Raw genomic sequence first — 26,885 nt, forward strand, 5'->3', positions numbered from 1 at the left:
AGTTACCACAAACATCAGTACTTCAAGATGCTAATTTTCTTCACATTGGATCCATACATCTATGAACTTTCAGCTGTACTATCTACCCTTCATGCCCAGTAAAGGAAGATTCTTGCTTAGAATAAGCAAGACAGAGAAAGACAGAGATCCTTAGCAAAAATCTGGAAATAAAATGTCTCTGAGCAGCATTACAGTCGTAATTACTGAAGCCAAACTACAGTGGGTTACTGTTTATCAGCAGAGGGCTGAAAAAACAAGCATCAATTATGTCACACTCTCTGCAGTGTTTGACTAAATGTGTCTGTTCCAGCATGATGAAAGAAATGATTTTTACAGCTCTTTCAGGAGAAGGGGAAGGCGAGGTAGGTGGGAGGAAGAACCGCAGCTGCACTTGCCCTAGGGCTTTTGGCTTTTTTGCTTTGTGCGAGTGGTGCAACTGAAATCTGCTGTGTTTCATCAAACAAATGGCTCCCAGCAAGTAGGCAGTTTAACTTGATTAACTCAAGATGAATGTCCTAAGTCTTACAGATCACAGAGGATTAGAGCTGGGTAGGTGAACGGTGGCAGTTCTGGCTCATTGTGGACGTCAGCAGAAGTCTGTGCTTGTGGACCCCATCAGGGATTGCTGTTTATTGCTTATTTTTAATCTGTTTATTTTTTTCCTGGGAAGAACCAAGCCCCCAAACCATTTTTTCCCAAATTTCTGAAAGAAGGTACTTGCTACAAGTGCTTTCAAGCTTTGTGACAGCCAGGAAAGAGATACAAGTGGTCATAGTGGCTTACTTTTTGATATTTAATTTGACCAGTTTTGGACCTAGTGACCAGTAAAAGTGAAATCTTGAATGTACAAGGTAAAGGGCTAGCACAGACAGTGAAAAAATGTAGTGGATAGGACCAGTTTTCATAGGAAAGAGAGGGCCAGTTTTCATATGACAGCAATAAAAGCATCCAAAATACTGAGGTGGAGATTAAAACCTAACAGCTGATAACCGTTAGGCCAAGGTATTGCTTTATTACAGCACCGGGTGCAATGGGGTTTCCTTCCAAATTTGCATCCCCCAAAAGTGGTCCCAACCTGCTTTATACACTTAGAGTTATGTATATCCACTGCATTTCTGGGAAGTGGTTTGCATATGAATGGAGTCGTTTAAGTAGATAAAGTCCTATTACTCCTTGTTGATGCCAGCGTCTTACTGTGTGAATCTTTATCTGCAGCTGTGTCTTTATCATCTTCAGCTCTGGGTAGCTCAAGGTCTCACCATTATTTATGTCTACAAGTCTGGAAGCTAATCTCTCTTAGCTGCTGGGGAAAGTTTTCTAAAAGACAGAAATTCTAACAGAAAGAAACACACTTGATGAAAAACAACCAGTGAGTGCCCCCTCTTCATTATATATGGTATGATATAGCAGAGAGTGATACCTGGTTCCTTGGGTATACAGAGTTAAGACAGTTTCCCCTTAGCATGGAGTGAGTCCATTCAAGAAGAGCAGTTTATTAGCATGGAAAAGGTTAGAAACTAGAATACAGAGATATGTGCAGCACACAGAACAGTGTGGTATGATGATCCCTGATTTCAGTCCAGAATACAGAAATCACAGACTGGGAGAGAGAAGAGTGTGAAAAGTAGCATTACTCAAAGATGGGAATGCTCAGGCAAGAGATGTATGCCCTAACTGTCCTCCAGCTGTAACAGAGGACCTTCTGTGTTAAAAACAAAGAAAAGCAAACCAAAATGGTGTAAGAAAAGGTTAGGTTTCAATAACTCAGCAACTATCAAAAACTCAGCAAGCAATAGGTTTCCAATGATAGACAGATATTGACTGCATTCTGCTGAATTCTTCCTCCTAATTCATCTACTCCTGCAGAAGCACCTTTTTTTTTTTTCCCCCTAAAATTTGATTTCTCTCTTGACTGTGAAAGCTGTTTAAGCTAAACGTACCATATCACAGCATTTCCACTGAACACAGCCATGTGGTAGTGTACCTCTTGTTCTCAGATTTTATTAAATTGAAGTTGTGGAGCTGTGTCAAGTAGCTTACAGATCCTTAAAGCTGCTTAAAGGTTGCATAAGAGAATTCTAAATATTGCTGCTGCAAGACAGTTGACTATCATTTGTGCAGTCTTTGTTTTGTTCTCTCAGTGCATACAAGGCTGGAGGAAAGGCTGCCATGGTCTAGTTGATTGGATAGGGCTGGGTGCTAGGTTGGACTGGATGAGCTTGGAGGCCTCTTCCAACCTGGTTGAGCCTGTGATTCTAAGGTGAAATTGTACATAAATCACAACTTGTTGTGGGAAGATGCTAGCTAAATTTTTACAGAAGGTCTCAGGTGCTGGGATGGATTACTGAGTGTGGTAAGGAACTGTTTGGCCAGACTCAGGGACTGTGTTTTACCAAATAACTCCAGAGTTTGGGAAGGGGAGTTCTGTGGATGATTGCTGCACTGAAAACAATTTTGAAAGTTAGTTGTATGACAGAGAGGAAAGAACAAGCTCCTGGAGAGGCTCTGAAAGCAAAGGCTCGAGAGAAGTGCCCTGCAGAGAAGCTCATGCAATTCTTGTCTTCTAGGCAGGCGACAGGAGAGCTCTGATTTGGGAACTGTTGGAAGGTGTGGGCAAGAACTGGTTTATTTCTACTTCGAGTAAAAGCTTTAAAAAATGAGAAAGTCAAGGTTAGCTTCTCTAAAAATGAGATGCTTTGTTACAGACATGTAGTTAAGAAGTGCTGACTGGTCTCCACCTCTAACATTTTCTGATGTGACAATGTATTTCTGCTTCCTGCAGTAGTTTAAAATGATTATTTTCCCCTTACTACAGGTGACTCACTGGCACAGTCCATACTTTTTTGCCTACTTCCCTGCAGCCTCATCCTTCCCCGCTCTTCTTGCAGATATGTTATGTGGTGGAATAGGATGTGTGGGCTTCTCTTGGGTAAGTTTACTGTAGTGCGTACTACTATGTAGTAGTTGTGATTCATGTTGCCAGGATTGTAAGCATTTCAGTAGCCTTCTTCAATTAAGTTACTCTTTAGCTGTAGTCAAGTCACAGGACTATTTTTATAAGTAAATGTCTTTGACTAATTAACTGTTTTCACTTAGACATCCTGAATGACTTCATGAAGGTATTTAGTTTTAGAGGTTTTGCCCTTTAAAATTCACCATAACTTAGAATTAGAGTTGCAGTGTAAACTTGCTGGTAGTTCTTTAAGTAGTATGCTAGCTACCTGTTACCTCATGTTATTGCATCTTCTGTCAGCTGGGTAAGTGGAGAATTGTGCTTCAACCCCCCACATTCATATGAGATGTCTCAGAAAAGAGATGTCAAGAAAAAGAAATGCCAGATGCAAACCCTAGCTTTGGTATTTGATAGTCTTGGGTTTGTGTGAGACCCGTTTTGATGCTTTTAAAATGTCATTATTAGAAACAGTGCCAGTGGAGCACCTGGGTACAATGACTCTTTGTTCACCAATATGGTTAGATGGTCATAGTCTGCTTTATCATCTCCGTGATGCAGAGACTTATATGCTTTCTTGCAAGAGGCGTGCTCCACCAAGATTGGTTACATATAGCAGGTACAGGGTTACATGTGCAGCATGGATAGGGTAATATACCATAACAATCTGAGGGTCAGCCTCTGGGACTGGCTAAATTCTGCCCACCTGCAGCTGGCACTCCACCCCCTGCAGCTGCATGTTGGGGGTGCTACCCAGTGCTTGGTATCTTAACTCCCAAGATGGGCTCAAGGACATGGGTTGTTCGTGTTCATCATTTCATGTCCTGTTAGCAGGAAATTCTCCAACAAAACAACACACACAAAAAAGATCTTCAGGTCCCTGATTTGTCTGTTGAAGTCAGTCAGTCTCTTCCTCCAGCTATAGTCTTTTTTGCTCTGATAGGTCCTATTTATCTTCATGGTCTAGTGAGGTTACTCTCTCTGTTCTTTTTTTTTCCAATGCAGGCTTCAAGTCCTGCTTGCACGGAGCTAGAGACTGTCATGCTGGATTGGCTAGGAAAGATGATCAGTTTGCCTGAAGAGTTTTTAGCTGGGAAGGATGGCCAAGGTGGAGGAGTCATTCAGGTAAGAGAAGTGGAAAAAGTATAAGGAAAGAGTTTGCAGACTTTATGATTCTGTAAAACCTTCATAGCAAAACACTAATAAAGGAAAGATACATTTTTTTTCAGCCGCATGGGTTCCTTGATCAAGTGAAGCCAGCTCATTCTTACTGTCAATGAGCAGCAATGTTTCATGGCCAAAATAAATGATAGGTAATGCCATTTTTAGACTGCACTGCAGCATCCAAAGTAGAACAAAACCCCTAAAGTTTGACTTTGCTGAATAAAAACCTAAAATATAAATATATCATAAGTGGGCAAACTTGCATACATAGTAGAGCTATGTTTTTTGTCAACCGTGGCTCCACTAGGGCAATCTTTTTGCAAATAGCTCTGGTCACAGCTATTAATGTAACTCAAATAGATCTCTACTATGAAAAAGACTGATATTTAAATCATCGTTCTGTGGTGCAGTCTGGTCATTGGAGTGTGGGCCACGACTCATTTTATCCTAAATTGCTAAAAAGCAACTCCTAAAATGTATCTGAAGAGAAGCCTTCTTTCTTTGATATCATCTGCAAATGCATGCAGCTTATTCCAGTGAAGTCTTCCAAACATATTCCCAGGCAAGTTTAACTCAGCTGCTATGATTCTTCTCAGTGGAGTTGCACCTCCACCAGTGTAATTCCAGTACAACTCTTTTTACTCATTTGCTTGCTCTGTTAGGATCTTTATCATTGCAGCTAGTAGGGAAGGTGTTATGTTCAAGAAATCACGCTTATATCATGCATCTCGGGCATATTTCTTTTGTAAGAAGCCGTGCCCAGGGTTCACCAGCAGGAAATACTGCCCTTCCAGGCTGGCAATGCTGGCTTGCCCATAGTTTTCATCAGAAACCAGTCAATTTCAAGAATCAAAAGTGGGTTCTGTGCTCCTGCTTATGATGAAGTAATTTGTGCTGCAAATCTTCTTGTCTTGCTCTTGAAACTATAATGACACAATTAAGAGAGCGTGAGGCAAAGACAACATGAGCGCATGAGAGTGCCAGTCATTCTCCTGGTAAATACCAAGCAATTATTGCGGGATTGGGTAAAACCGAGCCTGTGAAAATTGGCTCTTAATTACCTTTGAAAGCCTATGTCAATATAAAGCACTTTGTTGTTGTGTGCAGGATGACTCTTGAAAATGGCAAAAGTTGAAAGAAAATTTCAGTTCAGAGCTCTGGTGGATATGAACATCAGCACTTGCTGCTATTTCTTCCGCCTCTTGAGCCTGCTTGCCATGGCAACCTTTGTTTGCTTGCGGTGAAAGCAAAGGTATCATCATGCTTTACTTAATGCAAAATGCAGCATTGAAGAGGAGGAAAAAAAAGCTTTTACAAATGAGTGAGAAAGCAGCTTCCTCCTTGAGGTTTGTATACTGCTGTTCACTCTAGATAAACTGCTGAAAAGTGTACCTACTTTGAAAGTTAAAGAGTATTTTTATTCTGCAGAGAAAAAGTACTTCAAGGGTGAAACAAAATGTGACTCACCTTATCTCTGGCCTGGCAAGGAACATTTCTGATTTATCTTTCTTGCCAGTTAGCCAAGTAGTTAGAGAACCAAGGGTTTGGGGTTTTTTTTCCTCAAAAGTATTTGGCACAAGGCTTTGGTGAAGTGAACAGAAAATCCTTGAAACTGGGTTCCACAAACATTGCAAACTTCGGCGTAAAAAAGGTGACTTATCGAAACCTAAGCAAGTTGGAAATGTCTGTCATGAGATGTCCAAAAGCTCTTCCAAGCTGCTGGATCCAAGTCCCAGCTGTGTATCAGAAGGCAAGGTTCAGCCAGGCAACAGGCCCTTTTTCTTTTTTTCTCTTCGTTTCTGTGTGAGGACATTCGTACAAGAGCTGTTGTACACACTGACCACACAGCAGCCTGGACAAACAGCCAGGCTGCCAGGACCCTACTCCTTGGAAGGCTGAGGCTATTCTTGAGTTCAAGTCGTTTGCCTCATGAGCCAGGCAGTCTTCAGAGTAGTGGGGGCTTAAATTTCCAGATCTCAAATTAATGCCTTAACCCTTGGAACATCCTTGAGCCATTTTCTTTTATATATTTGTGTGCATTTCTTTAATATACTTATTTCTTGCATGTCCTGGAAAGACACCAACAGTTTTACAGGGCCTTATCCTTATAAAAAACCCCAAAATCACAACAAATCTCCTTCCCCCTCCAAAAACAACAACAATAACACAACCAACCCAAACAAACAAAGCCATTTCCTCCACGCGCACTTGAAAGATTTCAATGCACTCTTTAATTATATATTTTAATAAAAGTGGTAATTAGTAGTATTTCCCACTGATTAAGTGCAAGGTTGCTAAAGCAGATTTTTCTGTGAAGAATCTGGGTTCAGAAGGTTGTTTTCAGTGACTTGCCCAAGGTCAGTCTTGCACACAGGCTTTATGTGACCCAACTTTATTATGAGGAGATGCACTTACCTGAAAACCTGCATGAATGTCACAGTGAGTTGCTGTGGTTTGCACAAAGGGAAAGCATTCTCATCTCCAGATTGCTGGCAAGAGCATTTCAGGCAACATTGTCTGATGGTGCATGTCCGGTTATGCAGCTGTTCTGGTTACAGTGCTCGTGAATAAGGGAAGAGCAACTGACATCATGTAAGTGGGCTTGTGCAAAGCATTTGGCACTGCCCCACACAACATCCTTGTCTCTAAACTGGAAAGATGTGGATGTGATGGATGGACTGCTCAGTGGATAAGGAATTGGCTGGGTGGTCACACTGGAGGCTTGTGGTCAACAGCTCACTATCACAGCGGTGAGCAGTGATGAGTGGTACCCCTTGGGGGTCGGTTGCTATTTATTATCTTTGCTGGCAACATGGACAGTAGGATCAAGTGCACCCTCAGCAAGTTTGCTAACACCAAACTGCGTGGTGTAGTTGACTCACTGGAGGGACAGGGTGTTGTTCAGCGGGACCATGACACACCTGAGAGGTGGGAGTGTGCAAACCTCATGAAGTTCAACAAAACCAAGTGCAAGGTACTGCAGATGGATTGAGGGAGTCTCCTTGCACAGGCTGGGTGATGTCTGGATTGGGAGCAACCCTGCAGAACTTGGATGTGTTGAGTAACAGGAAGCTCAACAAGACCTTACAATGTGTGTTTTCAGCCCAGAAAGCCAGCCCTATCCAGGAATACATCAAAAGAAGTGTGCCTAGCACTGTGAAGGAGGCAATTCTCCCTTTATATCCACTATCATGAGAACCCCACCTGAAGTAGAGTGTCCTGCTTAGGAAGGACAGACCTGTTGTATCAAGTCCAGAGGAGGGCCACAGAGATAATCAGAGGGCTGGAGCAACTCTACTTTGAAGATGAGCCAAAAGAGTTGGAGTTAGCCTGGAGAAGAAAATGCTCTGGGGAGGCCTTATAGCAACTTTTCATTACTTAAAGGGGATCTATGAGAAAGGTGGGCAGGAATTTTTCACAAAGGCATGTAGTGATATGATAAGGGATAGTGGCTTTAAACTGAAAGAAAGTAGAATTAGATTAGGTGTAAGGAACAAGTTCTTTACTGTGAAGGTGACTAAGCACTGGAACAGGTTGCTTGGAGAAGTTGTGGATGCAGTCTCCCTGGAAGTGTTCAAGGCTAGATTGCACAGGGCTTTGGGCAACCTGTTCCAGTGGAAGGTGTTCCTTCCCATGGCAGGGGAGTTGGAACTCGATGAGCTTTACCATTCTATCATTGGATATCTTAATCCCCTCCCTCTTCCGGAGGGCTGATATAGCCATAGTAGTCCCTGTAAAACGGAGGTCCACTGATGAGATGAATGAAGCAGGAGCTCCAGTGCTGCGCTAGCAACAGAATTCCAGAAGTGCAGGAGGCAGAGAATGTCAGAAGTCTTCTCAGCAGTCCTGTTGGCAAATCCCCAGCATTACAGAGCCTGAGAGTCCTACTTAAAGATGAAGCAGCTAACGGAGTCCTAGAATCCCTTGGAGAAGACATCCTGGAAGCCCTTAAAAGATGAAGTAGCAAACAGCAGCAGTAGAAGTCCTGAGCGGCCTCCCTGCAACGAAGCCCTAGCTGAAATCCCTAACGAAAGCTTCCTGACTAACCACTGCCCAAAGGACCTGATTTTTATGTACTTCTTATCATACACTCAATCAGTCAAATTCAACCACCTATAGAAACTAAAGCCTGCTCGCAAAGAAAGGTACCAGGGATCAGTGCTGGGCCAGATCCTGTTTGATATCTTTGTTGATGATCTGGAACAGGGTACTGAGTAAGTTCGCGCAGATGACAGCACTGGTCTCAAGCAATGTTTCCCAGGGCTCAGTTCTCAGGGCTAGGTCTCAGTATGTTTGTTGATGATCTGGATGAGGGAATTGAGTGCACCCTCAGTAAGTTTGCTGGGAGGGAGCATTGGTCTGCTTGAGGGTAGGAAGGCTCTACAGAGAGTTCTGAACAGGTTGGATCGATTGGCTGAGGCCAATTGTATGAGATACAAGGCCAAATATTAGGCACTTGGGTCACAACAACCCCATGCAGTATGACAGGCTTGGGGAAAAGTGGCTGAAAGCTGCTCTGCAGAGAAAGACCTGATCAGTGGCCAGCTGAATATCAGCCAGCAGTGTGCTGGGGTGACGAAGGCAAAGAGCACCCTGGCCTGTGTCAGGAGTAGTGTGACAAGCAGGACCAGAGAAAGCCGATCCTGCATGTGGACACCTAAACCCAGAGAGATTTATGACCATTGTTTATGTGTAGCTTAAAAGAGCAGTTTAAAGTGTGCTTCATCTGCCTGGTCTAGAGGAAAAGCGTAAAAGGATCTCTTCCTTAAGCTGTGGTTCTACAGGTGTTTTCACAAAGGAAGCTCCTTGCAATCTAAGGAGTGCTCCAAACACGTGCAGGAGTGTATAAATGCCTCCATCATTTGTGGAACTTGCATTCTCTTGTTAAACTTACAGATCAGTTGACACAAAATAATTTCCCTCTTTGTTGTCACAGAATATCCAAGACACAATTTAAACTTGTTTTGTGAGTCGAAGTGCGATTTGGAAACGTTGTGTGCCTACTCCTTTCATCTGTGTGCTTTTAATGAGGAACACGGCCATCAGTGTTGTACTTTGACATGGAGCTAGCTATACTGAATGCTAACAGCTTTGCTTTGTCAGAGGGCTTTTTTCCTCTTGTAGACACAATAATTGGCTTGCCCAGGGTAACTCTAAATATTAACTAAACGCCAGAATTATGTGTGTTGCTTGATAGGAATGACAGCTGACAGACAGATTCTGATAGAAGTTAAATATGCAGAAATCCAAAGGAACAGAATTTGGCAATTACTCTGCCATTGTTACTGGTTAATAAAGGATTGATGCCTAGTTCAAAAGCCTTTTAACACACCTTAAGTCTGTGAGTTTGACTTTCTAGCACTGCTTACAAGGCTGGTGCCTACACTGAATAGCACAGAGATCAGAAAGGAGAAGACCCAGATCAAATAGAGATTCCCCCCTTGCTGTTCCACGTTCTCTTACGAAAAGTGTGAGATTACACAGTTGCTTGTGTGCAGTTGCCATTAACAACTTTGCAGCTTCATACAGAAGAAAACATTGCTTTATATCCTCTGGGATGTCTTTCTTTTGAGCCTTCCTTCAATTTGTGCCACAGGGAAGTGCAAGCGAGGCCACACTGATTTCCCTGCTTGCTGCAAGAACAAAAGCTATCAGTCGGGTGCAGTCAGAGAAGCCGGAGCTAACCGAAGCAGAAATCATGGGCAGGCTGGTGGCCTATGCTTCTGATCAGGTGGGTACCTCTCAAAAACCTGCAACCATCGGGTCTATGCTTACTGATTTCAACCTTCTCAATAGGCAGGTGAATTAAGTATAAACTCTTTGGACTGGTAAGTAATTGGTTTTGGTTGTTTAAATCTTTTTTGTACATCACAACTGGAGTGGACTCTCTTGTGTGCTACCACAATACAAGGAATAGATATCTGAAGGCCAGTGTTACTTAACTACTGCTTCTTTGCAGAAAGAGATCATCTGAAGTAAAGAAAGATCATAGAATGGTTTAGATTGGAAGGGCCCTCAAAGCTCAGCCAGTTCCAACCCCCCGCCATAGGCAGGGACACCTCCCACTAGAACAGGTCACTCGAGGCCTCATCCAGTCTGGCCTGGAACACCTCCAGGGAGGGAGCAGCCACAACCTCCCTGGGCAGCCTGTGCCAGTGTCTCATCACCCTCACTTCCTCCTAACATCTAGTTTAAATCTCCCCTCTGCCACTTTAAACCCCTTACTCCTCATCCTGTCATTACAAGACCTTGGCAATAGTCCCTCCTTGGCCCTTCTTCAGATACTGCAAGGTCTTCTCCAGGCTGCAGAGCCCCAACTCTCTCAGCCTGTCCTCACAGCTGAGCTGCTGCAGCCTTCTGAGCATCTTGGTGGCCTCCTCTGGACTTACTCCAACAGTTTGGTGTCCTTCTTGTGCTGGGGGCTCCAGAACTGCACACAGGACTCCATGTGGGGTCTGAGGAGAGCAGAGCAAAGGGGCAGAATCCCCTCCCTTGCCTTGCTGGCCACACTGCTCTTGCTGCAGCCCAGCACAGGGTTGCTGTCTGGGCTGCACTCACACTGCAGGCTATCGCTGAGCTTTTGATCAGCCCAGACCCCCATGTCCTGTTCCTCAGATACTCGAGTAAGGTGTTAATTTTAGTTGACTGAGTCTAGACCATCTTTTGTTACATGTAGACTTGTGTGTCCATGTGTGCAGATGTTACTTCTCTCCAACACAAACGTGTGCTGCCTGTCTGCATGCACGGGTGCAGGTGCGTGCACACAGGCAAATCTAGCATGTCAAGAAAATTGGTCTCAGTACTTAAAGAAGTCCAAAACATTACTGTATTTTTTGAGGAAAAAAACCTCTTAAGATCTCCCTATGTCTATCCAGCTATTTTTTTTAAGAAAGCAGCAAACATGACTCTTGATTTTTGACTGTAAGTGGTATTTAGCAGCTGGAATTAGGCTAAATTCTCAGCAGGTCAGAACCATGAGAGGCTTTTACTGTTAATGAAAGCAGATTTTAGTCTTGTGAGTTCTGAGGCTGCTACCTTTCTGAAACACTAATCTTACTGAAGAGCCAAGCAATGTTGTGCCTGCCAATAGCTGTGACATTTTCTTATCTAAATGTCAATGAGAGAGAATAAACTTCCTTACTACTTGATGTTTAGTATAAAGTAATAACTTAGGCAGCATAAAATGGCCAGGTTTCAGGCTTACCTTGTTTCACTACTAAATGTATGCTGAAAAGCAATGGAGAACAGGTTAGAAGAACACATGCACTTTGCTGATGGGAAAAGGCACCACTAATGCGGAGTGGGAAGAGTCAGGACGAGAAAGCATGAGGAAAGAACTCTTTTCACAAGGCACAAAGAATAGGTGTCCTTGTTTCGTCTGAGACCTGAAGGTCTGTATTGTGCAGACTGCTACTCTTCAAGCTCCAACTCCGACCCAGTGATGCACAAAGTCCTTTTATTTGATTTCAGTTTTTGTCCCATGTAATTGTCTGACCTGAAAATGAGGACTGACAGGCCTTCCTGCTTGCTGAAGGTCAGAGGCTCTCATGGTTACAGAAGGGTTTGCCTTAAGATATGGCTGACCTTTCAAAGCAGATTGTTGCAGAGCTCACTGGTCCTCCTGCGTTAAGAGCAGACCTGTGTGACTCAGAGAATCCACATAAGAAACTGTATTTACTGAGGAGATCATTTTAGCTTCTAGGCGTTTTGACATCTTCAGCCCATTGAAGTAATTTTATTTTGAGTTAATGAGTACAGAGCAGGGCTGGCAACAGAGGATTCCTCTAGATTAGAGCCTGGGTTATCCTGGCTGAAGCTTCTCTTGCAAGGTAGACTAAATGGGAGATGTCAGAAGTGAGAGGAACATCGAGCTCCCCCTGACAGTAGGCACATGACTGTTTGGAACTCGCACAGAAGCTAGGGTAGCTTTTTCAATATTCTCAAATTTTCTCAAGCCATTTCCTTCATCAATCTTTTTTTTTGTCTACCTTAAGCAGGTGCCTACTCATTGCACTGATTTCTGTTTAGTTTCTTCCTCTCCTTGAGGCTGGTGGGAGATTCCTGGGTACCTTGCCAAGGACTAAGAATTCCATGGAGCCAGAGGTTGCTAAAGATTTGTTATAATGCAAAAGGATCTTGGCAGTTTTAACCTTAAGATTGTGAATGGCTGTGGTTATCAGAATGCCTTGATACAGTTTTGGAGGCTTGAGAAAGCAGTTCAGAGATTCTGACTGGTTAGCAACCTCAGTGTGTTATTATGGTTTGACTATTTGAACTTCAGTTGTAGACTACTTCTTCTCACTGTACACTTGAAAGAAGTATGGTATCGCTATGGCACACACATTGTTTTCTACTTCACAGAATCACAGAAGTAGCCAGGTTGGACAAGAACTCTAGCATCATCGAGTCCAACCTATCACCTAACCCTTCTAATCAACTAAACCATGGCACTAAGTGCCTCATGTAGTCTCCTCTTAAACATCTCCAGGGACAGTGACTCCACCACCTCCCCGGGCAGTCCATCTCAATGCCAATCACTCTTGCTGGGAAGAACTTCTTCCTAACATCCAGTCTAAACCTGCCCTGGCACAGTTTGAGACTTTTGTTCTGTCCCTGGGTGCCTGGCAGAAGAACTTTGAAGTTAACATTTCAAGGCTAGACTTCCAAATTATCTCAAGTTTGTGCTTAATTAGTTTACTAAAGTACTTTAACAAGAAGCACTACTGAGATACAAATTAAAAGTAAGTCTGCTTCTAAAATGTCTTCCCATGTTTATCCTCCTCTGATCTTTGTCAGCCTGTGTTTTGGCTTATTCTTTTCTGTGGTTTTGTCAATTCTACCTAGCTGGGAACACGTTAAAGTTCTCACTGAGGTTAATTGAACTATTGTGTGCATGACACCATGGCAATGGTCTCAAAAACACTTCCTCAGTGTATCTCGTGTCTCTGTGTGTGTGTGTCTATGCGAAAGAGGGAGAGGTAAGCATCTGTTACATACCACCAGCAGCCCAAGGATCTCAAGTACTGCTTTAGCTGAAAGAAATTTGTATTTTTCTTTTAAAATTAAAATTAACTTCTTACATTCAAATAAAAACTATCTGCCTTAAAACCTGCCCCTTTACTTGCAGGCTCACTCGTCAGTGGAGAGGGCTGCGTTAATTGGTGGTGTGAAGATTAAGAATGTTTCTTCGGATGATACGTTTAGTGTTTGTGGTTCAGCTCTAAAGAAAGTTCTGGATGAAGACAAAGCTTCTGGTCTTATCCCATTCTTTGTGAGTACTGGATTTGAATTAGTGGGGGGGAGGTTTAATTCAATACCGTTAATGGGGAGGGATTTTAATTCAGTATCTTTATTGATGATCTGGACCAGGGGATTGAGTTCATCATCAGAAAGTTTGCAGATGACACCAAGCTAGGAGCAGGTGTGGATCTATTGGAAGGTAGGAGAACCCTGCAGAGGGATGTTGATAGGCTGGATGGGTGGGCAGAGGCCAATGGGATGAGATTAAACAAGGCCAAGTGCAGGGTTCTGCCCTTTGGCCACAACAACCCCAAGCAGTGCTATAGGCTGGGGATAGAGTGGCTGGAAAGCAGCCAGACAGAGAGGGACGTGGGGGTGCTGATAGGTAGTAGCTGGACATGAGCCAGCAATGTGCCCAGGTGGGCAGGAGAGCCAATGGCATCCTGGCCTGGCTCAGTGTCGTGGAGTGGTATTCTGCCACCTACACCGATTGTGGTGGAGGGGAGAAATTAATTGGGGTGAGATAATATTTTATAAAAATATATATTTATTAACTTCGATATTCTGAACTCTCGCTGTCCCCAACCACTCTATTTAATATTAAAAGGATCTTACACGGTCATGAAAGACATTCTAGGATTAATATCTGACCATAGTTTGTTAATAACTAGCAAACAGTTCAAACCATAAACAGAGAGAGGAGTTTCCACAGGGCTTAATGCCGCTTGGGGTCTATATACTATTTGCCCAGCAGGTGGGCTGAAGCTCTTTGTGCTCTATGGCAGGAGGCAATAGATACTACAGAGGCATTCAAGCATTTCCTTACAATTCTTATTAATTATCAGTCACCCTCTGGGGCTATATCACAGCCTATGCCAGTGTCCAAACTTCAGGGGAGTCTTTGCCTGTGGACTGTGAGGCTGGAATCCTCCTGGCTTCAGGGGAAAGGAGAATCTTCCTGGCTTCAGGGGAAAGGACAGTCTCTGACTTGGTTCTCCTGGCGAAGGATGTAATCTCTGCCTTTGTGCTGCTGGCTTCTTCTGGACACTCTGTCCAGGGACTGTTGGCAGGACCTCAGGTGCAGAAGGAGTACGATGCCATGCAGTCTGAGTGCGGTCTCATGCTGGCTAGCAGGCTGATCGCATGCAGACAAGTGGAGTCTGCTCCTGGTTAACTCAGTGGCAATGGCGCTTACCAGGCAGTGAGAAGGCAGCAGGCATGCAATAGGGTGCATGGCTGCACGGGAGGCTGAGCTCCGTAGGTAAGGGCAGGCAATACAGGATCTGGTCTTGATAACTCACCGCTGTGGCATGCAGGTGTGCACAGCTGGCTGGGAGACTATGGGAGATTCTGTCTCTGTAATAACAGCAAAGCAATTAGGCAGGCAGGCATAAGCCAGCAGCAGTGCTGGCGAGTCTAAGCCTAACAATGAGCGAGTGAACCTGAACGTGAGCAAGTGAGCGTGAGTGTGCACAGTGCAGGGGAGTCGAGCACGTTTTTTACCTGTGTGCCTCTATCTATCAAATGTGGGCTTAGATTGATGGCCCTTTGGACACCACAATCACCAGTCAGGTTTTGGCAGTCAGCCAAACCTTACCACAATAGGCAAAAGCCACAGGCCTGCATTCTACAAATATGGTAAACACACAGGCTAGCACCCAGCAAGCATGAGCTGGGCTCCTGGGCTTACACAAACGTGTTTACAAACACACTACACAACCTGGACCCTGGGCAGGCCAGACTTTGTGGCACCAGGCCTATAATGCCTCTTTTATCCCCTTAATATATTTACCTCTGGTTTGAGCAGAAAAACATGTCCAGGCAGGGCAAGGCATGAACAAGCCTATTTTTGGGCCTACAGGCCCTCCACAACAATCAGGAGCAGTGTGGGCAGCAGGACAAGGGAGGTTCTTCTGCCCCTGTGCCCAGCACTGCTCAGGCCACACCTTGAGTGCTGTGTCCAGTTCTGGGCCCCTCAATTCAAGAGAGATGTTGTGAGGTGCTGGAAGGTGTCCAGAGAAGGGCAGCAAGGCTGGGGAGGGGCCTGGAGCACAGCCCTGTGAGGAGAGGCTGAGGGAGCTGGGGGGGTGCAGCCTGCAGCAGAGGAGGCTCAGGGCAGAGCTCATTGCTGTCTGCAGCTACCTGAAGAGAGGCTGTAGCCAGGTGGGGTTGGTCTCTTCTGCCAGGCAAGCAGCAACAGAATAAGGGGACACAGTCTCAAGTTGCACCAGGGCAGGTTCAGCCTGGTTGTTAAGAAGAAATTAATCTCAGAGAGAGTGATTGGCATTGGAATGGGCTGCCCAGGGAGGTGGTGGAGTCACTATCCTTGGATGTGTTCAAGCAAATCCTGGATGGGCCACTTAGTGCCATGGTCTGGTTGATTGGACAGGGCTGGGTGCTCAGTTGGGCTAGATGAGCTTGGAGGTCTCTTCCAACCTGGTTGTTTCTGTGATTCTATGATAATTAAAAAGTGCTTGTATTGCTTCTGATAAGCTATTTTTGGCATGAGTAGATGGTCTCATCCCTAACAGAGGGATTGACTGGCAGTCGAACTAGAATACTAGGAACTAAGTTCCATAAGTATTGTTCACATGCCTTCTTCACAGGAGGAGTGACTGATTTGTGAGCCAGTTCTACTTCTCAGAAGAAATGGTACTTTACAAGGATATAAAGTTACACAAGACAGTTGAATAAACTGAGGTCAATGCTGTGGTTAACTGTAATCCTGCAGCATTACCATTTCCTGACAATTGAATTCTGAACCACCACCACCACCACCACCACCACCACCATCTTTAATTTTGGAGTTCTAACTTACTTACATGGAAAATAAGTTTAAAGGCAATAAATTAAGTGATGGTATTTCAAACTTAAACATTTGCAAGAAAGAACAGGTTCCATCCTCACTGCTTTAGTGAAGAAATGAACCTCTGTAATATACCCCAGATATTGTCAAGATCAGATATTGTCATATGAGGATTTGTGAATTTATGACTTAGACTCCTAAAAGATGAGCTGTAGAGAATATGTCTGTGGAAGCTTTAGGTGGTACCTCTTGTTACCTGTCAACTTTTGATTCTATGAACTTTCTTTTGCAGAGAGTCCTGCTTCAACATCACCCTAGCAAAAGCAAATGTCGCAGTAGCTAAAGCTCTTAATCTCTCATTTTTTGTTGTAGAACAGTGTTAGATTAGTTTGGTTCTACTATGGTTAAGTATGCAATCGAAAAGAGCATTTGCTTATTCATCAGATACTCTGCCTGTCAGTTGAGAACACCATCTTATTATTTCAGGTTAGAATCATAGAATCAGTCAGGGCTGGAAGGGACCACAAGGATCAGCCAGTTCCAACCCCCCTGCCATGGGCAAAGACACCTCACACTAGATCAGGGTGGCCAGAGCCTCATCCAGCCTGGCCTTAAACACCTCCAGAGATGGGATGTTGACCACCTCCCTAGGCAACTCGTTCCAGGCTCTCACCACCCTCACAGTGAAGAACTTCTTCCTAACATCCAGTCTGAATCTACCCATTTCCAGCTTTGTTCCATTCCCCCAAGTCCCATCACTACCTGACAGCCTAAAGAGTCTCTCCCCAGCTTTCTTGTAGGCCCCCTTAAGATACTGAAAGGCCACAATAAGGTCACCTGGGAGTATTCTCCTCTCCAGACTGAACAGCTCCAACTCTTTCAGTTTCTCTTCACAGCAGAGCAGCTCCAGCTCTCTGATCATCCTTGTGACTCTTCTCTGGACACCTTCCAGCACATCCATAGCCCTCTTGTCCCAGGGGCTCCAGAACTGGACACAGTACTCCAGATGGGGTCTCAGCAGTGCAGAGCAGAGGGGCAGGATCACTTCCCTACCTCTGTTGCCCACACTGCTCTTGCTGCAGCCCAGGCTCTGGTTGCTCTCTGGGCTGCAACAGCACATTGACAGCTCATACTGAGCTTGTTGTCAATCAGCTCCCCCAGGTTCCTCTCCTCAGGGCTGCTCTCCAGCCAGTTACTGCCCAGCCTACATTGGTTAAACCAAGATTTCACAGTTGTTTTTTTTCATGAAGTAACCTCTTATGTTTTTATATATCATCAACAAAATGTTTTTGCTCATCTCCAAGCATTATATCTCTACAAAACTTGATGTAGACTCTGGTCTGCATTAGGAATATAGTTTTACTGGCCTCCACTGAGGGAAATATTGGAGACCCTCATCCTGCCCCACCCCTACTTTAGAAACCAAGAACTTTAGAAATTGAGTCATGATTTTTTCAGGGAAGTAATGTCTGGCTTGATGGTTGTTTCTCTTCTTTCATGTGGTAACATTTTGAAAAGAACTGATGTAACTTAAACTTCTGTGAACTGTTTTCAGAGGAACTAGAAGATTAAGCTTGCTTATAGTTACTGATAAGTGCCAAGTGAAACAAAGAAGCTCAAATTTCATCAGGGTCTTTTGAGGATGCAATCTTTTTACTCTCCTTATTATTAAATGTTTGTGTCTCTTTTTATCTAGTATGAGGATGACTGGAATGAAAAGTGGATTTGTCTGTGCAGAATGGTGCTGATTTCTAGCCTACCTAGAACTAGCAAGTACTTGGGATGACCCAGCATATCCAAATAATTGCCTTCCACTATAATAAGACTACAAATGAGAAACAAAACATCTCTAGGGCTTTGTGCTAGTTTGAAGCAAGCTGGAATGTTTTGGTAACAGAACTAGATAACGGGCAGTGAAATGAAAAACAATTGTGTCTACTTCTCTCACAGTCATGCTGAGAACTCTGGGAAGAAGAAAGACTTTTTTCTCCATTTTGTTCTCTCTCTTGCTTTTGCCTTAGACCTGGTCACATCTCATTAACCCTGCTCCTACTAACCTTGCTCCCTAACCTCTTGGCTGCACCTCTCTTCTTCCTGAGAACTGGGGTAAGGTTGAGAGGGACGGGGGGAGGTGTTGGGGTGGTTTGAGAGCCCCTCCTGGGGACTCAGGTTTCTGGGAGGGGAGTTGTGCTTTCATATTGTTTATCCTTTGTATATTTCTGTATATAACTGTATATAACTGTATATATTGTAAATAGCTGCTTGTAAATTCTGCTAGCTGTAAATAAATTGCTTCATCTATATTCCCAGAGGTCCGTCTGAGTTAGCTGGGGCAAATACAAAGTGTGGGAGGGGCGGGGTAACCCCCAAACCATTACATTTTTTTATTGGCTTTCCCAACGTGGGGCTAGATATTTTGGAGTGAGTGGAAATCAGCTCTGGGAATTAAGATGAAGCTAATCAAGCAGCTATTGTATTTGGTTGGTGCATTGCTCTGGTCTGGTTTTGTTTACTTGGCATTTAATTGGATAAAAGCTCAAATTGTTGCTTATTTCATTGATCTGGCTTATAATAAGGCTAAAGCTAAGGTTTCAGATATGTTCTGGAGCTGGGGTGATTTTATTCTTGGTTATGCTGGTTTTAATATCTCTGAGAATATTACCAAGGACATTACAGGAGCTCTGGTCAATAATGTGACAATCAATGGAAATTCTGCTTTAAATATGGCTCTAATGAGAGTTATTCAGCCTAAGACAGGAATTCCAACTGTTTGTATGGGTACATGCTCGTGTAAAACTGTTTTTCTTCTCACAATTTTTAATATTTGCCTCATGATTTTAATATTCATATTAATTTTGGCATTATTGGTGAAAAATTCAAAACCAGGTTCTGTAAGAGCTAGGAAAAATTCTGTGTCTCAGAAGCAGTCTCTTTCACAGCAAAACAAGGGAACACAGTTATCGGCTTCCCCCATGCCAGCCTCTCCACCCTCCTCTGTAGGTTCTGGGAACGCAGCCAGTGTTCTCGCCACTAACGTAAACAATGATAAGGATAACCAAAACAAGCCACAGAGTTTAGCAGGAGCCTCAGGAGGACAGGCAGGTACCCAAAATCAGAATGTTCCTAGCAACAATCAAAACAAGTCAGGGTTGGCAGGCATCCCAGGAGGACAGGCAAATAATCCCACTAATGATAATAACGCTAATGCTGGTAACGCTAGCCCAGTCAGTCCAAATCATAATGACACCAGCTCAGCCAATTCGAAACCCCAGCCAGCAGACCAGAATAAAAATCCTCCTGTTAAAAGCAAGGCAGATTTGAACTCACAAGCTCCAAGTCAGACCTCCAATAATTCAAATGCTCCAGGTCAGACCCCTAAGGATTCAAACCCTCCAAGTCAGACTCCTAAAAATTCAAATCCTCCAGCAGACACATCCAAGTCTGTTGCTGCTCAGGCCCTTCTGGCACCTGCTAAGGCAAAAGCTAAGACAAAGAGTGGTTCGCAGGAGGATGTAAGAGATGGGACCTCTGGTGATCAGCAGCAAGAGGAGGAAGAGGAGGCAGTTAGTCTGCGAGACCTTGTAGATGTGCTGAGACAACAATACTCTAGTGAGAGGAGTGCTGTGAGGTTAGCTGCCAGGAGAGAGGATGGTTCCAATGAGTTTAGGAATGCTATGAGGAAGATTGTGTTAGGCCCGGCGCCACCAGAACAACAGGAAGAGGAGGAGGAAGATGACATCCAAGGCTCCAAGGATCCACTCAGAGAGGTCAGGGAAGTTAGGAAGGAATACACAAGGGAATCAGGTGAGCCAATCCTAAGCTGGCTAGTGAGATGCCGTGGCATTGGTGCTAATGCTCTGCAGGTAGGAGACAAGTCTGCCAAGCAGCTGGGACCACTCACTAAGGAGAGTGGAGTGGACAAACACCTAGCAAGTCCTCTTGGTAGGGTTAGCTTGTGGACACGCCTTCTGTTGGCTGTGGCTATGAGATATCCTTCCCGAGATGATTTGCCATGGGCTGCCAAGAAGTGGAACACTGTTGAGCAGGGAATTAAGCTTCTGAAGGAGTTTGCTGTGAAGGAAGTGCTTTATGGAGATCATGGCACTCATGAGCCTGATGATATTCCTTTGGGAACAGGTCTCATGAAGAAGCTGATTAAGCTTGCTCCTTCATCCTATGCTAACATCTTGGCCAGTAAATTTCTATCACGGAGTGATAATGGAAGGTCTTTCACTGTTGGTGAATTCACTGACCAGCTCAGGCAGATAGAGGATAGCTTGTCACATTCTGGCCTAGTCTCTGCCATAAAAACTCTAGGTACAGAGATTAGAGATGGCATCAAGGAGAGCATGAAAGAACTGAAGGAGGACCTTACAACCTCAATTTCCAATCTGGTAAAGGATACCATTCCTGCATCATCTGAATGGGTGAATGTTTCTGCAGTCAGGAACAGACGCCCACCTCCTGCAAGGCAATTCCAGCCTAGGAGGAGACAAATTCCACCCAGACAGCAGCAATCACGTGCGTCACTGTGGATACTTCTGCGTGACACATACGGTGAGAACATGAACAAATGGGATGGTAAACCCACTTCAGCTCTTTCAAAGAGGGTCAGGGATCTGCAGAGTGGCAGAAACAGAGGCAGCAATGCCCGAAAAGTAGCTGTCACTTCTTCAGCTCCCGAGAGCAACTGCAATTGTTCCAACAGTTGCAGTTCCTCTCGCAACAACACCAATCACTGTGTACACCCCACATGCCATGTTCAGCATTAGGGGTGCCCTGCCTCCAGCCAGGAGGAGGAAAGGGATAGTGGAGAGAACCGAATCTATTGGAATGTATTCATTAGGTGGCCTGGCAGTTCAAGAGTTCGGAAATACAGGGCTTTAGTTGACACAGGTGCTCAGTGTACTTTATTGCCATCTAATTGTAAGGGGACAGAGTCCATTTCTATCTTTGGAATCACTGGTGGATCTCAAGAGTTAACTAAGGTACAGGCTGAGATCAGTTTAACTGGTAAAGAGTGGAAGACACATACTATTGTAACTGGTCCTGATGCGCCTTGCATTTTGGGAATTGACTTTTTGAGACAAGGTTGTTTCAAAGATCCTAAGGGTCATAAATGGGCTTTTGGAATAGCATCTGTAGAGATTGAGGATGATAAATTGAAATTGTCTGTTAGACCTGAACTTTCTGATGAATCTGCAGTTGTGGGACATCATGACATAGAGGACCTGGAAGTGCCAATTGCAACTCAAACTGTTCATCATAGGCAGTACAGAACTAACCGTGACTCTTTGTTGCCCATTCATCAGCTGATTCGTCAGTTGGAGAGTCAGGCTGTCATCGAGAAAGCTCATTCACCTTTCAACAGTCCCATCTGGCCTGTGCGCAAACCTACGGGCGACTGGAGACTGACAGTTGACTTTCGTGCCCTCAACGAGGTGACGCCACCCATGAGTGCAGCTGTGCCGGACATGCTGGAACTCCAGTACGAGCTGGAATCGAAGGAGGCTAAATGGTATGCAACCATAGACATTGCTAATGCTTTCTTCTCTATTCCCATAGCAAGGGAGTGCAGGCCTCAGTTTGCATTCACCTGGAGAGGAATCCAGTACCAGTTCAACCGTTTGCCTCAGGGGTGGAAACACAGCTCAACCATCTGTCACTCAGTCATCCACAATGCACTGGAGAAAGGTAAAGCTCCAGAGCACATCCAGTACATCGACGACATCATTGTGTGGGGCCAAACTGCTGAGGAAGTCTTCGAGAAAGGTAACAAAATCATTGACATTCTGTTGCAAGCAGGTTTTGCCATTAAGAGAGACAAGGTCAAAGGACCTGCCAGAGAAATTCAGTTTCTGGGAGTGCGGTGGCAGGATGGTCGCCGTTACATTCCTCAGGATGTGATCAACAAAGTCTCTACCATGGCAGTTCCCACCAGTAAGAAGGACACACTTTCTTTCCTTGGTGTGGTGGGATTTTGGAGACTACACATTCCTGGTTTCAGTCAGATTGTCAAACCTCTGCATGATGTGACTCGTAAGAGAAACAATTTCGAGTGGGGACCTGAACAACAAGCAGCCTTTGATCAGATCAAGCGAGAAGTAGTCCATGCAGTGGGTTTGGGACCTGTGAGATCTGGTCCGGACATTAAAAACATTCTGTACACGGCTGCCAGTGACAATGGTCCAACTTGGAGTCTTTGGCAGAGAGCTCCAAATGAGACACGTGGTCGTCCACTTGGTTTCTGGGGACGTTGTTACAGAGGTTCAGAGACAAATTACACTGCAACTGAGAAAGAGATACTAGCAGCCTATGAGGGAGTGAAAGCAGCTTCTGAAGTGATTGGAACTGAGTCACAATTGCTTTTAGCTCCTAGACTGCCAGTTCTTAATTGGATGTTCAAGGGCAAAGGGTCATCACCACATCATGCCACAGATGCAACCTGGTCTAAATGGATGGCTTTGATAACCCAACGAGCACGAATGGGTAATCTTGACCGACCTGGTTTGATGGAGGTGATCACCAACTGGCCGGAAGGCACAGACTGTTCCAAACCTCCAGAGGAGAAAATAACTCGTGCTGAGGAAGCTCCTCCCTATGGTGATCTCTCTGATCAGGAAAAGAACTATGCTTTGTTCACAGACGGTTCCTGTCGTCTTGTTGGGAACAAGCGAAGATGGAAGTCAGCAGTTTGGAGTCCTACCAGGAAAGTTACCGAAACGAAAGATGGTGAAGGAGAATCCAGTCAGTTCGCTGAGGTAAAAGCTGTTCAACTTGCTCTTGATGTGGCTGAACGTGAGAATTGGCCTATCCTTTACCTCTACACCGACTCGTGGATGGTAGCCAATGCTCTATGGGGTTGGCTGAAGGACTGGAAGAAGAATGGTTGGCAGAGGAAAGGAAAGCCTATTTGGTGTGCTGATCTATGGCAGGACATTGATGCACGGCTGGAGAAAACTCCAGTGAAGGTGCGGCACGTAGATGCACACATGCCTAAGAGCAGAGCCACTGAGGAGCATCAACACAACCAGAAGGCAGACCAAGCTGCTAAGATTGCTCAAGTTGACACTAACTCTGAACTTGACATTGACCTTGATTGGAAACACCGAGGTGAGCTGTTCTTAGCTCGGTGGGCCCATGACTCATCTGGACATCAAGGCAGAGATGGAACATACCGATGGGCTCGTGATAGGTCAATTGACTTGTCCATGGACGCTATCACCCAAGTCATCTATGACTGTGACATTTGTGCTGCTATTAAGCAGGCTAAGCGAATCAAGCCCTTATGGTATGGTGAGAGATGGTCAAAGTACAAGTATGGTGAAGCCTGGCAGATTGACTATATCACTTTACCTCGATCTCGTTCTGGCAAGCAGTATGTGCTAACGATGGTAGAAGCCAGCACTGGATGGTTGGAAACCTATCCAGTTCCACATGCTACTGCACGTAACACCATTGTTGGTTTGGAGAGACAGATCTTGTGGAGACATGGAACTCCAGAGAGAATCGAGTCAGACAATGGTACTCATTTCAAGAATAATCTTGTAAAAAACTGGGCCAAAGAGCATGGTATTGAATGGATCTATCACATACCCTACTATGCACCAGCTTCAGGGAAGGTTGAGCGCTACAACGGTTTGCTGAAAACCACCCTAAAAGCCATGGGGGGTGGAACTCTGAAAAACTGGGACAAACATTTAGCAGAAGCTACCTGGTTGGTAAATAGTAGAGGTTCAGTAAATAGAGCAGGACCTGCACAATCAGATTTGGTCCAAACAGTAGACGGTGATAAAGTTCCTGTTGTACGTGAAAAGAATCTGTTAGGGAAAACTGTTTGGGTATTTTCTCCTTCGGGCGAAGGGAAACCTGTCCGAGGGGTGGTATCTGCTGAAGGTCCTGGTCACACCTACTGGGTAATGCAGGAGAATGGTGAAATCCAGTGTATTCCACAGAGAAATTTAACCTTAGCTGAGAGAGTTTAAATTCAAGCTGTTAGGAGTTTTCTGTTTTAGGTAACATCGGCGCCCAACACTGAGAGAGTCTACGATAGAATCTACAGTACGTGAGCACGAACCCAACATCACCTGGGAGTCCCTGTTCTGAGCTTTTGAATCACCTACATCTGATTGAAGTGTGAACTGAACTTGTATATATTGTTTTAGTGTAAATATTGGTTTAGATTAGATTGGATAATTCTCAGCGATACTCTGAGCGAAGTAGACAAGGGGTGGATTGTGCTAGTTTGAAGCAAGCTGGAATGTTTTGGTAACAGAACTAGATAACGGGCAGTGAAATGAAAAACAATTGTGTCTACTTCTCTCACAGTCATGCTGAGAACTCTGGGAAGAAGAAAGACTTTTTCTCCATTTTGTTCTCTCTCTTGCTTTTGCCTTAGACCTGGTCACATCTCATTAACCCTGCTCCTACTAACCTTGCTCCCTAACCTCTTGGCTGCACCTCTCTTCTTCCTGAGAACTGGGGTAAGGTTGAGAGGGACGGGGGGAGGTGTTGGGGTGGTTTGAGAGCCCCTCCTGGGGACTCAGGTTTCTGGGAGGGGAGTTGTGCTTTCATATTGTTTATCCTTTGTATATTTCTGTATATAACTGTATATAACTGTATATATTGTAAATAGCTGCTTGTAAATTCTGCTAGCTGTAAATAAATTGCTTCATCTATATTCCCAGAGGTCCGTCTGAGTTAGCTGGGGCAAATTCAAAAGTGTGGGGGGGCGGGGTAACCCCCAAACCATCACAGGCTTACAAAATGAACTTTCTTCTGCGTGCTGCACCTATTGAAGCAGGCATGTGCCACAGGGCATATTTTATTTCTCTGCTATACAGTACCAGCTCATAATACCTCTATAGGATGTAAACAGTCATTCCTTATTATTTTTGGTATGTGTAGCAGAGGAAATAAAAAACCTGGTCTATGTATTCAGTGACACATTTACAAAGAGTGATTTAAGTGTTTTCTTTTTCTTCCTCTGTTTGCTTAGCCGTGCAAAACAGGCTTTCAAAGACAGCAGAGGTTCAGCCCGACTTAATATGGCCTGTGCAAGGTCTTCATTTGTTTGTGTGATGGTTTGGGGGTTACCCCGCCCCCCCACAGTTTTTTAATTTGCCCCGGCTAACTCAGACGGACCCTGGGAATATAGATGAAGCAATTTATTTACAGCTAGCAGAATTTACAAGCAGCTATTTACAATATATACAGTTATATACAATTATATACAGAAATATACAAAGGATAAACAATATAAAAGCACAACTCCCCTCCCAGAAACCTGAGTCCCCAGGAGGGGCTCTCAAACCACCCCAACACCTCCCCCGGCCCCTCTCAACCTTACCCCAGTTCTCAGGAAGAATAGAGGTGCAGCCAAGAGGTTAAGGAGCAGGGTTAGTAGGAGCAGGGTTAATGAGATGTGACCAGGTCTAAGGCAAAAGCAAGAGTGAGAGACAAAATGGAGAATAAGACTTTCTTCTTCCCAGAGTTCTCAGCGAGACTGTGAGAGAAGTTGACATCAATTGTTTTTCATTTCACTGCCTGTTATCTAGTTCTGTTACCAAAACACTCCAGCTTGCTTCAAACTAGCACAATCCACCCCTGTCTACTTCGCTCAGAGTATCGCTGAGAATTATCCAATCTAATCTAAACCAATATTTACACTAAAACAATATATACAATTCAGTTCACACTTCAATCAGATGTAGGTGATTCAAAAGCTCAGAACAGGGACTCCCAGGTGATGTTGGGTTCGTGCTCACATACTGTAGATGCTATCGTAGATTCTCTCAGTGTTGGGCGCCGATGTTACCTAGAACAGAAAAACTCCTAACAGCTTGAATTTAAACTCTCTCAGCTAAGGTTAAATTTCTCTGTGGAATACACTGGATTTCACCATTCTCCTGCATTACCCAGTATGTATGACCAGGACCTTCAGCAGAAACCACCCCTCGGACAGGTTTCCCTTCACCCGAAGGAGAAAATACCCAAACAGTTTTCCCTAACAGATTCTTCTCACGTACAACAGGAACTTTATCACCGTCTACTGTTTGGACCAAATCTGATTGTGCAGGTCCTGCTCTGTTTACTGAACCTCTACTATTTACCAACCAGGTAGCTTCTGCTAAATGTTTGTCCCAGTTTTTCAGAGTTCCACCCCCCATGGCTTTTAGGGTGGTTTTCAGCAAACCATTGTAGCGCTCAATCTTCCCTGAAGCTGGTGCATAGTAGGGTATGTGATAGATCCATTCAATACCATGCTCTTTGGCCCAGTTTTTTCACAAGATTATTCTTGAAATGAGTACCATTGTCTGACTCAATTCTCTCTGGAGTTCCATGTCTCCACAAGATTTGTCTCTCCAAACCAACAATAGTGTTACGTGCAGTAGCATGTGGAACTGGATAGGTTTCCAACCATCCAGTGCTGGCTTCTACCATCGTCAGCACATACTGCTTGCCAGAACGAGATCGAGGTAAAGTGATGTAGTCAATCTGCCAGGCTTCTCCATACTTGTACTTTGACCATCTCTCACCATACCATAAGGGCTTGATTCGCTTAGCTTGCTTAATAGCAGCACAAATGTCACAGTCATAGATGACTTGGGTGATAGCGTCCATGGACAAGTCAATTGACCTATCGCGAGCCCATCGGTATGTTCCATCTCTGCCTTGATGTCCAGATGAGTCATGGGCCCACCGAGCTAAGAACAGCTCACCTCG

At 44.5% G+C, this 26,885-nt stretch overlaps 1 protein-coding gene across 4 annotated transcripts in view; it reads left to right on the forward strand.

Moving 5' to 3' along the window:
* The window catches only part of DDC (dopa decarboxylase), an 81,659-nt gene that overhangs the window by 12,224 nt on the left and 42,550 nt on the right, over nucleotides 1-26,885 (forward strand). For all 4 annotated transcript variants that reach the window (XM_064160742.1, XM_064160746.1, XM_064160744.1 and 1 more), the window contains 4 exons: nucleotides 2,816-2,929; nucleotides 3,956-4,075; nucleotides 9,711-9,845; nucleotides 13,242-13,385. In XM_064160742.1, the coding sequence (XP_064016812.1) occupies nucleotides 2,816-2,929; nucleotides 3,956-4,075; nucleotides 9,711-9,845; nucleotides 13,242-13,385 (513 nt within the window). The remainder of the gene's footprint in view (nucleotides 1-2,815; nucleotides 2,930-3,955; nucleotides 4,076-9,710; nucleotides 9,846-13,241; nucleotides 13,386-26,885) is intronic.

Source organism: Pogoniulus pusillus, chromosome 21, assembly GCF_015220805.1.
Source record: "Pogoniulus pusillus isolate bPogPus1 chromosome 21, bPogPus1.pri, whole genome shotgun sequence".
NCBI lineage: Eukaryota > Metazoa > Chordata > Aves > Piciformes > Lybiidae > Pogoniulus > Pogoniulus pusillus.